Source organism: Eucalyptus grandis, chromosome 3 (assembly GCF_016545825.1).
Source record: "Eucalyptus grandis isolate ANBG69807.140 chromosome 3, ASM1654582v1, whole genome shotgun sequence".
Classification (NCBI taxonomy): Eukaryota; Viridiplantae; Streptophyta; class Magnoliopsida; order Myrtales; family Myrtaceae; genus Eucalyptus; species Eucalyptus grandis.
The window spans coordinates 32,706,780-32,719,019 of record NC_052614.1 but is presented as its reverse complement, the minus strand read 5'-3'; the positions used below and the strand labels follow the sequence as shown (position 1 = coordinate 32,719,019).

The 12,240-nt window shown below is 39.9% G+C and overlaps 2 protein-coding genes across 2 annotated transcripts; both read right to left on the bottom strand.

The window, feature by feature from the left end:
• Positions 1 to 739: 739 nt before the first annotated feature.
• Positions 740 to 2,182, bottom strand: LOC120291818 (disease resistance protein RPV1-like). Its single transcript, XM_039309565.1, has 2 exons — positions 1,977 to 2,182; positions 740 to 1,894 (listed from the first exon to the last, which is right to left on the bottom strand). The coding sequence occupies exon 2, from the start codon at positions 1,805 to 1,807 to the stop codon at positions 740 to 742; it is 1,068 nt and encodes a 355-aa protein (XP_039165499.1). The 5' UTR covers positions 1,808 to 1,894; positions 1,977 to 2,182.
• On the bottom strand, positions 2,181 to 8,105 carry LOC104432069 (disease resistance protein RPV1-like). The gene is made up of 4 exons (XM_039309564.1): positions 7,779 to 8,105; positions 3,878 to 4,068; positions 2,442 to 3,541; positions 2,181 to 2,284 (listed from the first exon to the last, which is right to left on the bottom strand). The coding sequence occupies exons 1-3, from the start codon at positions 8,103 to 8,105 to the stop codon at positions 2,887 to 2,889; spliced, it is 1,173 nt and encodes a 390-aa protein (XP_039165498.1). The 3' UTR covers positions 2,181 to 2,284; positions 2,442 to 2,886.
• Between the last annotated feature and the right edge of the window lie 4,135 nt (positions 8,106 to 12,240).

The window sequence follows — 12,240 nt, the reverse complement described above, 5'->3', positions numbered from 1 at the left end:
AACAGCAACGACCCGAATGATTAGGTAATTCAGAAATGCTGATTCATGCACACATTCACATATTTGTGAAAACAGTACAATAAAGTCGAAGTGTTAAGTGGTATACCAAGCAATTGCTGGGCATTGTTGAGAATAACTTCATAAAGGAAAAATATTGCATTCTCTAAAGAAGTGAAAAGAAAAATGGAAATATCGGAGAAGAAGGCATTCCAGTTACAAGGAAGTCCAACAATGCAAGTGAAAGTTATGGATCATCATTAAATTGAAAAGACACATGACCTTTAGAATGAACATTGGCCTCAGAAACTTCAGACTTGCTCGAGGAAGCATGAAATGGATCTCTTTCAAGTCCTCATTTAGACCAGAGGCGTACCACGACCTTCGCAAATATCTGGCCTTTCTAGGGAGCTCGACTACTAGAGGCTGTCCTTTTGAGTTATGTTCTTGCAATGTTGGATATGGCATGTTCTCAGCTTCTTCAAGTTCGACAAATCTGGCAGTCCTTGAAGGGAATCACAGTATGAGATGGTCAATGTTCTCAGGGATGTCAAGCATTCGAGGCCGTCTAGCTTTACCAGCTCACAGTGAGAAATAAGCAAGGCTACCAAGGATGAGAGATTTTGAAGTCCTTCGATTTCCATTACAGAACATAACAGAAGCTCCAATCCAGATAGAGACTTGAGATACTTAAGCTCCGGCAATGTCTTTAAGGATTTGCAGTCCCGGAGGGTTAGTTTTTTCAAACTTTTGGGTAGTCGTGGAGATGTTGTAGGTCTGGACATTGAAGATCAAGCTTCCTTAGCTGCTTGAGAGCATCCATTTCCGGTAGTTTAGTGAAGCCTGGGAGGCACAATTTCAAGGTCTCAACTTTTGTCACTTTGCCAATCCCCAAAAGGCTGATTGGCTCCACCATCAAATATCCGTCTGTGCCGGGAGATGCCTCCTCCTCCATATTATTGGCAAGGTACAACTCTTTGAGATTGGTCAGATTTGAAATATCCAAAGACTTCAATTTACTTGAGTCATAAGTGAGATGCAAAGTGGCTAAACTAGTGGGAAGCAGAGGAACCTCATGAAGATTGTCGCAGCCATATAAATCAAGGTTTTGAAGGTGGGAAAGACTAGAGATGCTCCCTGGTAGGCTGGGAATATTGGAATCTGACAACACCAAATTTCTCAAACGAGACAAGCCTTTGATCTCCTCAGGAATTTTTTCCAAACTCCTGCAGCGTGATGCATGAATCTCCTCAAGCTTCTTCAGCATTCCGATAGATCGAGGGAACTTTCTAATGAAACTTCCGTCCATTTTCAGCATCTTCAAATGATGCATATTACCAATGGCGTGTGGTAATTTGTCTATTCCTGTACTTGAGAGATCCAGGTTCTCTAATGATGTCAAGTTTCCAATGGCGTCTGGAAGTTTCCACAACAACCGACAATCTCTCAAAGACAGTTGTTTCAACTTTTCTAGCCTTTTAATTGAGTCGGGGAGTGTGGTAAGTTCAGAGCCATCAATCGAAAGAAATTCTAGAGATTTTATGTCACCAATTTCACTGGATAATCGTGCCAATGATTTACAGTTGCAGGCGCTGAGAGTTTTAAGATGCTTCATATCTTGGGAGACCGGAATATCTTCTATATAAGTTCCATCAAGTCGGAGCTCTCTCAAAGCTTCCAGAGAATCAAGTTCTCTGGGCAAGTTACCGAGGTCAGTGCAAAATTTCAGATCTAAAATTTGCAAACGTTGCAACTGACCAATCGATGGGTCGATTCGAACCAAATGAGAGCAATATTCTAAAATCAGCATCTCCAAAGACTCGAAATTAGAGAAGTTTGGAGTTTGTATCAAGTCAACACATCCTCTGAGAATTAAGACTTTCAACTTCCTTGCCAACTGCAAGCAATACAAAGACAGAAACTGTTAATGTTGCAGTAAGTATTCAAGTGAAAAGGGAAATGCAAAGTATTTGAGCTACCTTTATACTATTCCAACCCTCCCAACCTTCAGTTACCTTGCTCCACGATAAATCAAGAACAACCAAGACCTCCAAGTTCAAATTGATTACATTAAAAGCTCTCGGACAGCCATGCCAACGGAGCCAAAGTAACTTTGAAAGAAGATTTCTAAAATCCTTCTTAATGTCAAAGTGATCCAAAATGAGAAGACGGAGATTTGGTACTCTTTAAATTGGTCACCAGTCAAAGAGGTCTGCGATCGACCATCCATGTCTTTTTGTTCAGTGTTATCCATCTCAAGCCACAGAGCTTCAACCTTCATTTGGCTCTGTTGGTCAAACACCATTGTTAGACAGAAGCCAACGAAACCCCAATACAGTAATTGAACTGAGGATCATTTATGCTTCACTCTTTCCAAAAGGGATCAAAACAAGGAGAGTTAGATATTCAACAGACAGACCAAAAAAAGAAATGTCAAATCTGACCTCATCTTGTTTAAAAATCTTCCGAGCTTCAGTGGCCCATAGTCTACTGTTGTTCCCTTGTTTCATGAAATCTTCTTGAACAATTTTCCTGCCCAGCTTCCTTAGCTGATCGTGGATCCACATCCTATTGTCGTCTCCAATCTTTACCATGGACATGAGACAAAGCATCTCGACTTCAAAAGAAGGATACAATTTAAGCTCATCCCACATGTACGATGCGATCTTTTATCCTCCCCAAAAAGAAAACAAGCTATGTCGAGAAAAATATGCTGTTGGAAACTGTTTAATTGTTCGTAAGTTATTCTCAACTTGTTCTCGACTTTATCATCAGTTACATTTTGTAACTTCTCCAGTAGAGATTCCCAAGCTCCTCTTTTATCCCGAAGCAGAGACAGGTGTGAACCTACGAGCTCAACAGCTAATGGAAGCTTTCCAGTAGCATACACTATTCTTTCGGACAGATCAACATAGTCATGTTCTGGACAATCCTTAGCAAAGGCGTATCTACAAAAAGTTTTAGAGCATCACTATCCTCCATCTCTGGGACTTTGTAAGTTTCAACGTCATCAGTTTCTGCCATTTCACGTAAATTGAGAACTCTTTTGGTTGTGATAATGATCCTACTCCCTGAACCGAACCAATCGAGACTTCCAACCAAAGCTTCAAGCTGAGACTTCTCATGCACGTCGTCCAAAAGGATGAGGACTTTCCAGGTGCTTAATCTTAATTTGAGGAAGCTGATTCCTTCCTCAACCGATTGGAGTTTTGCTGAGTCCCTTTGGACGATGTCAGAGACCAACTGATTTTGCAAAGCTAGAAGAGCCTTCTTGTCAGTAGCGTCTCCAATATCACCGAGAAAGCTGTGACGGTCAAAGAGGTGGCAGATATCGTTGTAGAGAGATTTTGCGAGGGTTGTCTTACCAATGCCTGGAATGCCGGAGATGACAATCATCCGCACGTCACTAGAGTCAGTATCCAACATTCTTCTCAGCTCGGGCAAGCGGTCTTCAATCCCGACTAATTTGTCAGACAAATTGAGCTTAGCCTTTCTCAATCTCTTCAGAACTTTTGAGACCATCATAATTGCAAATTCTCCTCGCCTAGAAAACAGAAAAAGTCTCAGAAAGAAGGAAGGTTCACGAAGTCATGGACACTGTTAACTGGGGATAAAGATCTGAAGCTGATGAAACGTGAATGGGACGGAATGGGTAAACGCTCGGTACAAATGCAAGAGTGTGCCCCAGTCAATTCAGAGTGACCATTGGCCATGCCCATCGCAACCCTTAACAGACCGTGACTTTCGTATACGGGGGCAATTTGCCATGAAATCAATTTAATTGAGCATGAGAGTATCACATTATTCAGGACAAAAAAGAGAGAAAAGAAAAGAAAAGAAAACAAAGCAAAACTAGTTACAGATCCTTCTTCAACCTTACCTAGTAGATTCGGTCAGTTGCCGCCCTTTGACAGATGTCACTTCTTTGAGGGCATCCACCCATTTCTGAACCGTGTCCGGATCAACTCCTTTCTCCTTGTGTGCCGCAATTTTATCGGCGTAGGGACCCCTCCCATCCTTCATTTCCACATCCCATGCCGTGATCAAGAAGTAGACGGGCATGATGATCATGTTGGATTATAATGTCTCAGTTGCTGTTTTCTGTTTTGTTTTTTTACTCTGTTTTTTGCTGTTTTCTGTTATGTTTTCTGTTCTGTTTTACTCTGTTTTTTTTATTAAAAAACAGCCAAGTTCATTTTGTTATGTATTTAGTGTTTTTGTTATTTTCTAGGAAGTTAATAGCACGTTTGTGTGCAGTTATGTGTTGCACGTACGTGAGCAGTTTTTTGCTTTGTATTTAGTGGTTGTACTCGACAGTTTTTTTTTTAAAGCACAAGACGTACACAAGTTTGTGTTCTGTTTTTTCTCTGTGCTTCTCTTCCTCATTCAAGAAATCTATAGCTTCTGGTTTTCTGTTTCTTGTTTACTGTTTTGATCAGTAACAACAGTGGTATCAGAGCGTGAATGATCTTGAGGGACTGTGAAGTGAAGCAAGTATCGAAGTGTAAAGAAGTTAAAGGGTGATGGAGACAAGGTCGAGTGGTTTCTCTGCGATGGCTTACTGGTGGAGAGAATTATCAAGCATGGGCTGTTAAGATGACAGCATTTTTGGAGGGTCATGATCTGTGGGAAGCTGTGGAGGATGATTATGAGGTTGCTCCACTTCCAGACAATCCGACTTTGAATCGATAAAGTACTATAAAGAGAGAATCACAAGGAAGGCCAAGGCAAAGTCATGCCCGTACGCTTTATTTCACCCACTATCTTCACAAGGATCATGAGATGTGATTCTGCAAAGGCAATATGGGATTTCTTGAAGGATGAATACGAGGGAGATGAGAAGATAAGAGGCATGAAGGTGCTGAATCTCTCGAGGGAGTTTGAGAGGCAGCAGATGAAAGATTCGAGTCGTGAAGGAGTACTGATAGATTGGTTGTGATAGCTGAAAAATCAGAGTTTTAGGGACTGACTTGAAGGATGAAAGGCTTGTTCGGAAGATCCCGGTGTCTCTTCCGCAGAAGTTCGAAGCCACCATAGCATCTCTCGGAAAATACAAGAGACTTAGCTGATATAAAGCTTGCAGAATTGTTAAATGCTCTGCAGCACAAGAGCACGTAAGACCGATGAGAAGAGTTTGTAGAGGGAAGGCCGCAAGCTAGAGTGAAGTCAAATGATGGAGGCAAAGGGAAGAAATGGATTCAGTCTAGAGAAAATGCCGGTGACTCCAAGTTTGTAGCAAAATAAGGAAATTCTGGTGGGTCTAGCAAATGGAAGATGAACAAAAAGCCTTGTCAATACTATGGTGGAACTAATCATCAGTTTTTTAGATGTTGGAGAAAGCCTGATATTAGATGCATAAGATGTCACAAGTTGGGTCACATGGAAGCCATCTGCAAAGAAAAAAATTACCAGCAAGTAGGAAAAGCCCAGGTAGCAGTGAATGAAACTGAGGAAGAGCACTTGTTTGTAGCTTCTTTTTCTGAATCTTCTGTTGGGAATGATGCATGGCTGGTGGATAGTGGCTGTACCAATCATATGACCGGCAATTCGAAACCAAGGAGTCTAGACAGTCGCCGTCAGTCCAGAGTCGAATTGGCAACTGACAAGTATATCGAAGTGCAAGGGAAGGGTACAAAGGGCTATTGAAGGAAATCAGGAGGTGAAGCTGATCAATGTTGTTATCTTTGTGCCAAATATTGACCATAATTTGTTAAGTGTTGGTCAATTAGTTGAGAAGGGCTATAAAGTGAAGTTCGAAGGGAAGGAATGTCTTATTAATAATGCATAGCAAAGAAGTGCTAAGAATTCCAATGGAGGACAAGAGTTTCATGTTCAAGCCACAAGAGATGCAACAAATGGCTTTAAAGTGCAAAGAAGAAAATGCAGAGATATGGCATAAAAGACTTGGGCATGTTCACAGGAAGAGCATGTTGTTTATGCAGAAAATAGCTTGACGATGACTTGCCAAGTTTGGAGGAGGAATTTCCACAAAGGCAACTTGTCTTCTTGGCAAGCAAGCCAGATTTCTTTTCAAAGGAGGAGGCTGGAGAGCATGTGAAAAGCTGCAATTAGTCCACACAGATCTATGTGGACCTATGTCTAAGTCTTCTCTCAATGGTAGCAGGTATTTCATTACCTTCACTGATGATATGACTAGGATGAGTTGGATTTATTTTCTGCAAGCCAAGTCTGAAGTTGCTGATGTGTTTGTGAAGTTTAAAGCCTTAGTTGAGAATCGAGTGGGAAGAAAATTAAAATGCTCAGTGTCGATAATGGTTCTGAGTATACCGCTCACAAGTTTAAGTTGAATTGTGAGCAAGCAGGAATTGTGCAGCAAGCCATCAAGCTCCCTATTCACCTCAACAGAATGGGGTCATGAGAGGAAAAAAGAAGTATTATGGAGATGGCCGATGTATGATGCAGAGAAGATGTTGCCTAAGAAGTTCTCGGGGGCTGAAGCAAATAATACCTTGCAAAGGTTCTTGTTGAACAGTTGCCCACAAAGGCCTTAAAGAGGTCAACACCTTTTGAAGTTTGGTATGGTGTTAAACCTTCTCAGAAAATTTGAAGGTTTTTGGGTGTTTGTGTTATACTCATGTTCCTCAAGTCAAGAGGGACAAGTTGGATAAAAGAGCTGAGCTTGGAATCTTCATTGGGTACAGTCTCCAATCAAAGGCTTACAGGATTTTTCACCCTATGACAGGGAAGGTGACTGTAAGCAGAGATGTTGTTTTTCTAGAGGAAGATGAGTGGAATTGGATGGAATGAAAGAGTGCAGAAAAGCAGCAAGTTCAAAAACAACCTGCAATGATGTAGAGGTTGATGAAGTTATAGATGGATTGGAAGACAAAGGTGGATGATTTACCGTGAGGGGCACAAGGTCACTTGCTGAAATCTATGAAAGAAGCAATGTGGCAATGCTCGAACCATCTAACTTTGTGGAAGCTAAGGAGGATCGTAGGTGGATTGCAGCAATGCATGAGGAGATTGCAATGATCCGAAAAACCACACATGGGAGCTTGTTGACACCATCCGATAAGAATGTGATTGGGGTTAAGTGGGTGTTTAGAACAAAACTTAATCCTGATGGTTCTGTCAATAAACACAAAGCTAGACTGGTGGTGAAAGGCTATGCACAATATGTGGAGTAGACTATTCTGAAACATTTGCTCCTGTTGCACGACTTGATACAATAAGATTACTGTTAGCTATTGCAGCAGAGAAGGGGTGGCCTATATTTCAGTTAGATGTCAAGTCTGCATTTCTGAATGGAGAGCTTGAGGAGGAGATTTTTGTTGAACAACCTGAAGGCTTCAGTATCAAAGGGCAAGAAGAGAGTGTATACAGGTTGAAGAAAGCTCTATATGGACTGAAGCAGGCTCCAAGAGCTTGGTATGGGAAGATAGATCGATATTTGCAGGATTTTGGCTTTGTAAAAAGCTTAAGTGAGTTCACTCTTTCTGTTCTGTTTTCTGCTCTGTTTTACTCTATTTTTTTTTTATATTAAAAAACAGCCAAGTTCATTTTGTTATGTATTTAGTGTTTTTGTTATTTTCTAGGAAGTTAATAGCACGTTTGTGTGCAGTTATGTGTTGCACGTACATGAGCAGTTTTTTGCTTTGTATTTAGTGGTTGTACTCGACAGTTTTTTTTTTAAAGCACAAGATGTACGCAAGTTTGTGTTATGTTTTTTCTCTGTGCTTCTCTTCCTCATTCAAGAAATCTATAGCTTCTGGTTTTCTGTTTCTTGTTTACTGTTTTGATCAGTAACAACAGATCATTCTTCCCTCTTTGCACCACTCGACCATCTGAGCCAGCTCACGAAGGCACGGCTTACTCGAGGCATAGTCCTCGGACAGGATCGGGATGCCAATCTTCGACAGCTTGATCGACTCAGGGAGCTGCTTCTTGATATACTCTCCATCGGAAAGCTCTTCTTCGTCTAAGAAGGTGCGAACCCCGTGATCGACGAGGCTTCTGTAGAGAACATCGGTGAACCCATGTCGGGTGTCGCTTCCTCCGAAGCTCAGGAACACGTCGAAGTTGTTTCCTGTCACCGATGCTGATGGTGCTGAGCTCGAACCGCCGTGAGGACCCTCTTTCGCCATCCGCAGCTGGAAAGGAGACTCGCGAATGCTCGGAAACTTCCCTCGGACAGACTCTTGACAATGCCACGCTCTGCCCTGGTTGATTAATGGGGAAGCAGGTTCTCCGTCCCTGCGGAATTTCTACAGTCAAATTGTTCACCAGACGAGATTAGAGGTGATCGCCCAATCCGCTCCGATTCTAACTAGGAATCGAGAACCAAATTAGGGGAACCGGTTGTCAATTTTTGGAATAGGGAATCTAGGACTTGGTCCGGTCCGGTTCCATCCATGGAAATCGATTACTTAGCAAAAAAATTAAAAAAAAAAAAAAATATAGGAATTATTACTATTTTTAAGTTTTATTTGTATTTTTAAGAAATTTAAAAATATTTTTTTTTAGAAAAGGTCGATCCAGGGTTCGATCCGATTCCTCTAGAATTCAAGAAGCGGACCAACAATCATTGGTTCATTTTTATGGAACTAGTAACTAGATCGATCCCTTTGGAAATCGAACCAAACTGGTTGATCCGGTCTTGTCCGAGTAGTTCTTGATTTGGGTGATCCAACGTGCTTAATCCTAGATCCAATGAAGGCTTCCAAGAACCAACGGATCAAAGCAAAGTTGCAATGACCATTGGGTGTGTGAAATCATTTGTCATTTCCACATCTCTTGCATGGTTTTACTCCTATCCGATTCAATCTTTCATTAAGTGTTAATTATAAATTTTGACAAAGCATCATTTGTTTTGCAAAAAATAAACCATTTTGAGATTGTAACCTTTATAAAATAAATAAATGAAAAATATTTAGACATAAATAATTATCGATAATAAAAATATTTTTTACTTTATAATTATTTCAAACTCTGACCAAATGGCATATGTAACATAGAAATATATCTCTTGAAAGTAACTGTTGTGAGTATATAATCGTCATTTTTTATTAAAAAAAAAAAAGCAGAAGGGAAGAAAATTGAGGAAAAAAATTGAGAAAAAAAATTAACAAAAAGGGGGAGAAATGGCAAAAAATGAGGAGGTGAACTCAAGTGCGAAGTTCTGACCAAAAATAAAAATTCAAATGTGTCCAAAAGAAAATATTGAAAGCCAAATATTCAAGTCCGTTTCTCCTTTAATTATCATACTCTAACTAGTTTATTTTTGTGGAAGATAAAGGTAGATTCTTGTCGGAAGATGTGGCCAAATGATACATTGGATGGAGCTCGAGGTCCAAGGGCAGGAAATGACCCATCACGTGCTTACTGCTTTTAGTCACTATTAAATTACAAAGTTAATTATCAATACTCAATAGCCTACACGAGAAGATTAGTTTAATTTTAACAGATTCCATCTTCATTAACGGTTCAGAAAGATTGCTCCTCCATTTTCTGCACTGAAATAAAACGCACAAAGTGAATGAGCTTTAGAGCAGACGGGAGATAGAAAATCTACATCTATGAGAGCATCCAAAAGCTACTGGGGCAAAAAGCAACATGAATTTGGGAAAACCCTCATCTAGATTTTTCAAAAAAATTATTTGTCTTGACAATAGGTGATGACAAAAAAAGGTGCATTTGATAACCATTCTATTCTTAAAAATAATTTTTATTCACAAATGATTCTTTTTTATTATGTTCCCTTAATGAGATTCTAAGCATTTGAAATGTCCAAAATTTCTATTATGAGAATAAAAAGGCATTTAGTATGACTCTTAAATTTTTTTCTGACTTAAAATTTCTTTGAATTTTTAAATATTTTTATTATATCTTTCACTTTTTTCTTTTTCTTTTTCCTTCCCTCTTTTTCTCTAGCTAGTCGCTAGCAATGGCCCGTGACCTCACTAGAGCCTCACTAGGCTAGGACGAGGTCTGGTGAGCTTGTCGAAGCCTCGCCTAGCTCATGTGAGGTCGGCCTTGTTAGTGGCCAAGCGAGCTCACCCAACCACCAGTGAGGCTTTGCCGAGCGTGCTGCCTATGCCTAGCTAGACCTTGTTCGGTCACATCTCTATGGCCAATGACCGGTAATGAGGAAGAAGAAGTGAAAATGAAAGAAAAGAAAAAGAGAAAAAAAAGAAAATGATTTGCCTTGATTTTGGAATTGTTCTAGGGAGTAAGAAATAACTTTTTTCTATTTTTTAATATGCTCCAAAATTTAGGAAAAATTCAAAAAAGGATTGAAGTGCACTTATTTCTCAAATAAGGGTTCAAAGTGGATATAGTTTCAAATAAGAGTCTGAAGTGGTCAAATCGTCTGAAATAAGAGCCTGAAGTTGCAAAACATCTTAGATAAGGGCAGCTGGTGACTATTCCAATGGGAAAATTCCAAATAATGGCCAAAGTACTATCGTTTACTTAAATAAGAGCTTGAAAGTGAATTTTATTTCAAATAAGATCTTAAAGTGGTCAAATCATATGAAATAATGGCATGAAGTTGCCAAATCGTCTCAATAAGGGCCTTTGGCTAGTTGGTGAGTATTTTAACCATCGAAGAAAGGGATTTTTTTGCTCAAAAAAAAGTATAACTACATTTTTTAAAAATTTTGATTTTTTCTTTTTCTTTTCATTTTCTTTTCTTTTTTACATTTTCTCTCTTTTGTCCCTCGGCCATTGCTGTCAATGGCCAGTGGAGGTCACTTGCCTTGGGCAAGGGATGCCCTTGTAGGCATCACGCGAGAGCCGCCTCACTTGGGCTGGGCGGGCGACGGCAACCCAGGCGAGGCAACCCTCACCCAATGCTAATGAGGGTTGCCCTCGCCAGATCAAGTGAAGGCAGCCCTTCTCCACATTGGTGAGGGCAACCCTCACCCTCACTTGGGCTAGCGAGGCCATGTGAAGGTGGGGGTTGCCCTTGCCAGATCTAGCAAACGAATGCCTTTGCCAAACCCTAGCGAGGGTGGCCCTTGCTTGAGTTTGGCGACCTTCGCCATGGCCTATAGAGGGAAGGGGGAAAAATAAAAAAAAAAAAAAAAAAAAAGAAAAATAAATAAACAGATAAATAAATTAAAAGACAAAAATGCCATTCGGTCTAATAGATTAGGCCCCCTTTTTTAAAACTAATATGGCTACTTCAAGCTTTTATTTGAAATAAGTTCCACTTCAAACCTTTATTTGAGACAATTTGATCACTTTAGATCTTTATTTGAAACATATCTATTTTGGGCCTAAAACAATGACATTTCAGGCTTTTATTTGGAATTTTCCCCCCAAATTTATTCCTGACAATAAAAATTTACCAAACGAATTTTTGTTATTTTTTTGGTTTCGAGGAATAAAAGAATAGAATCAAGCACTGTTTAAAGCGTCAACAAATAGGCCCAAAGTTCATCACCCTTGCAACACGCATGAAATAAACTAATATTTTGCTATAGATAATTGTATTACTCTATTCATCACTGTTCAAATTGGTAATTGGAATTTCAGTATCAATAGACAAGCATATATATCCTGATTAAAAAGTCAACATCAGCCCTTAGAACAAGTTTATAAATTTGTATGGACGTTAATTCAAATAATGATGATAACTTACTAATGACTGATATAATAATCATGTTATCGGTCACACTTTTTTATCCACAAGATAAAAAAATATTAGCAACCTTAAAATTCTACCAACGCCGAAATTTTCCAATTTTGAATCCCACAAGACCTAGAATTTTGCAACTCGAATAATGACTTGGATTGATTGTCACACCAACATGAATATAACCCATAATATAAATTACGTAGTGCTAGGCGTACTAAAGGGATACCACCTACTTAAAATAAGGTCTTAACCTAGATGCTATGTCTCAATTCCTGCCATGCGGTCTTTCCGTTATCTTAAATTATGGTGCTTCGGAGCCTAAAATTGTTCATATCTTGGATACACTGTTGCCAACTCTATCGACAGGGTTATGAATCTCTTGAAATACTTGGATGGTGGATAAGGTTTCCCCCGGAGAACAAGGCATCATAGACAAAACCACGTCTTTGCGTGCATGGGTACATCTGGATTTTGCTGAAATTCGCAGTGGAGAGAGCACGCATGGAATATCTACGTTATGCTAATTTCACCGGTATCATCACAGAGACCGCCTTCTCTACCAAAGAGGACTATGGCAAAGAAGAGCAAGAAGCACGGTGCTGCATAAAGGACTCTGCATGGCCTGCTGCCTCCCGAGA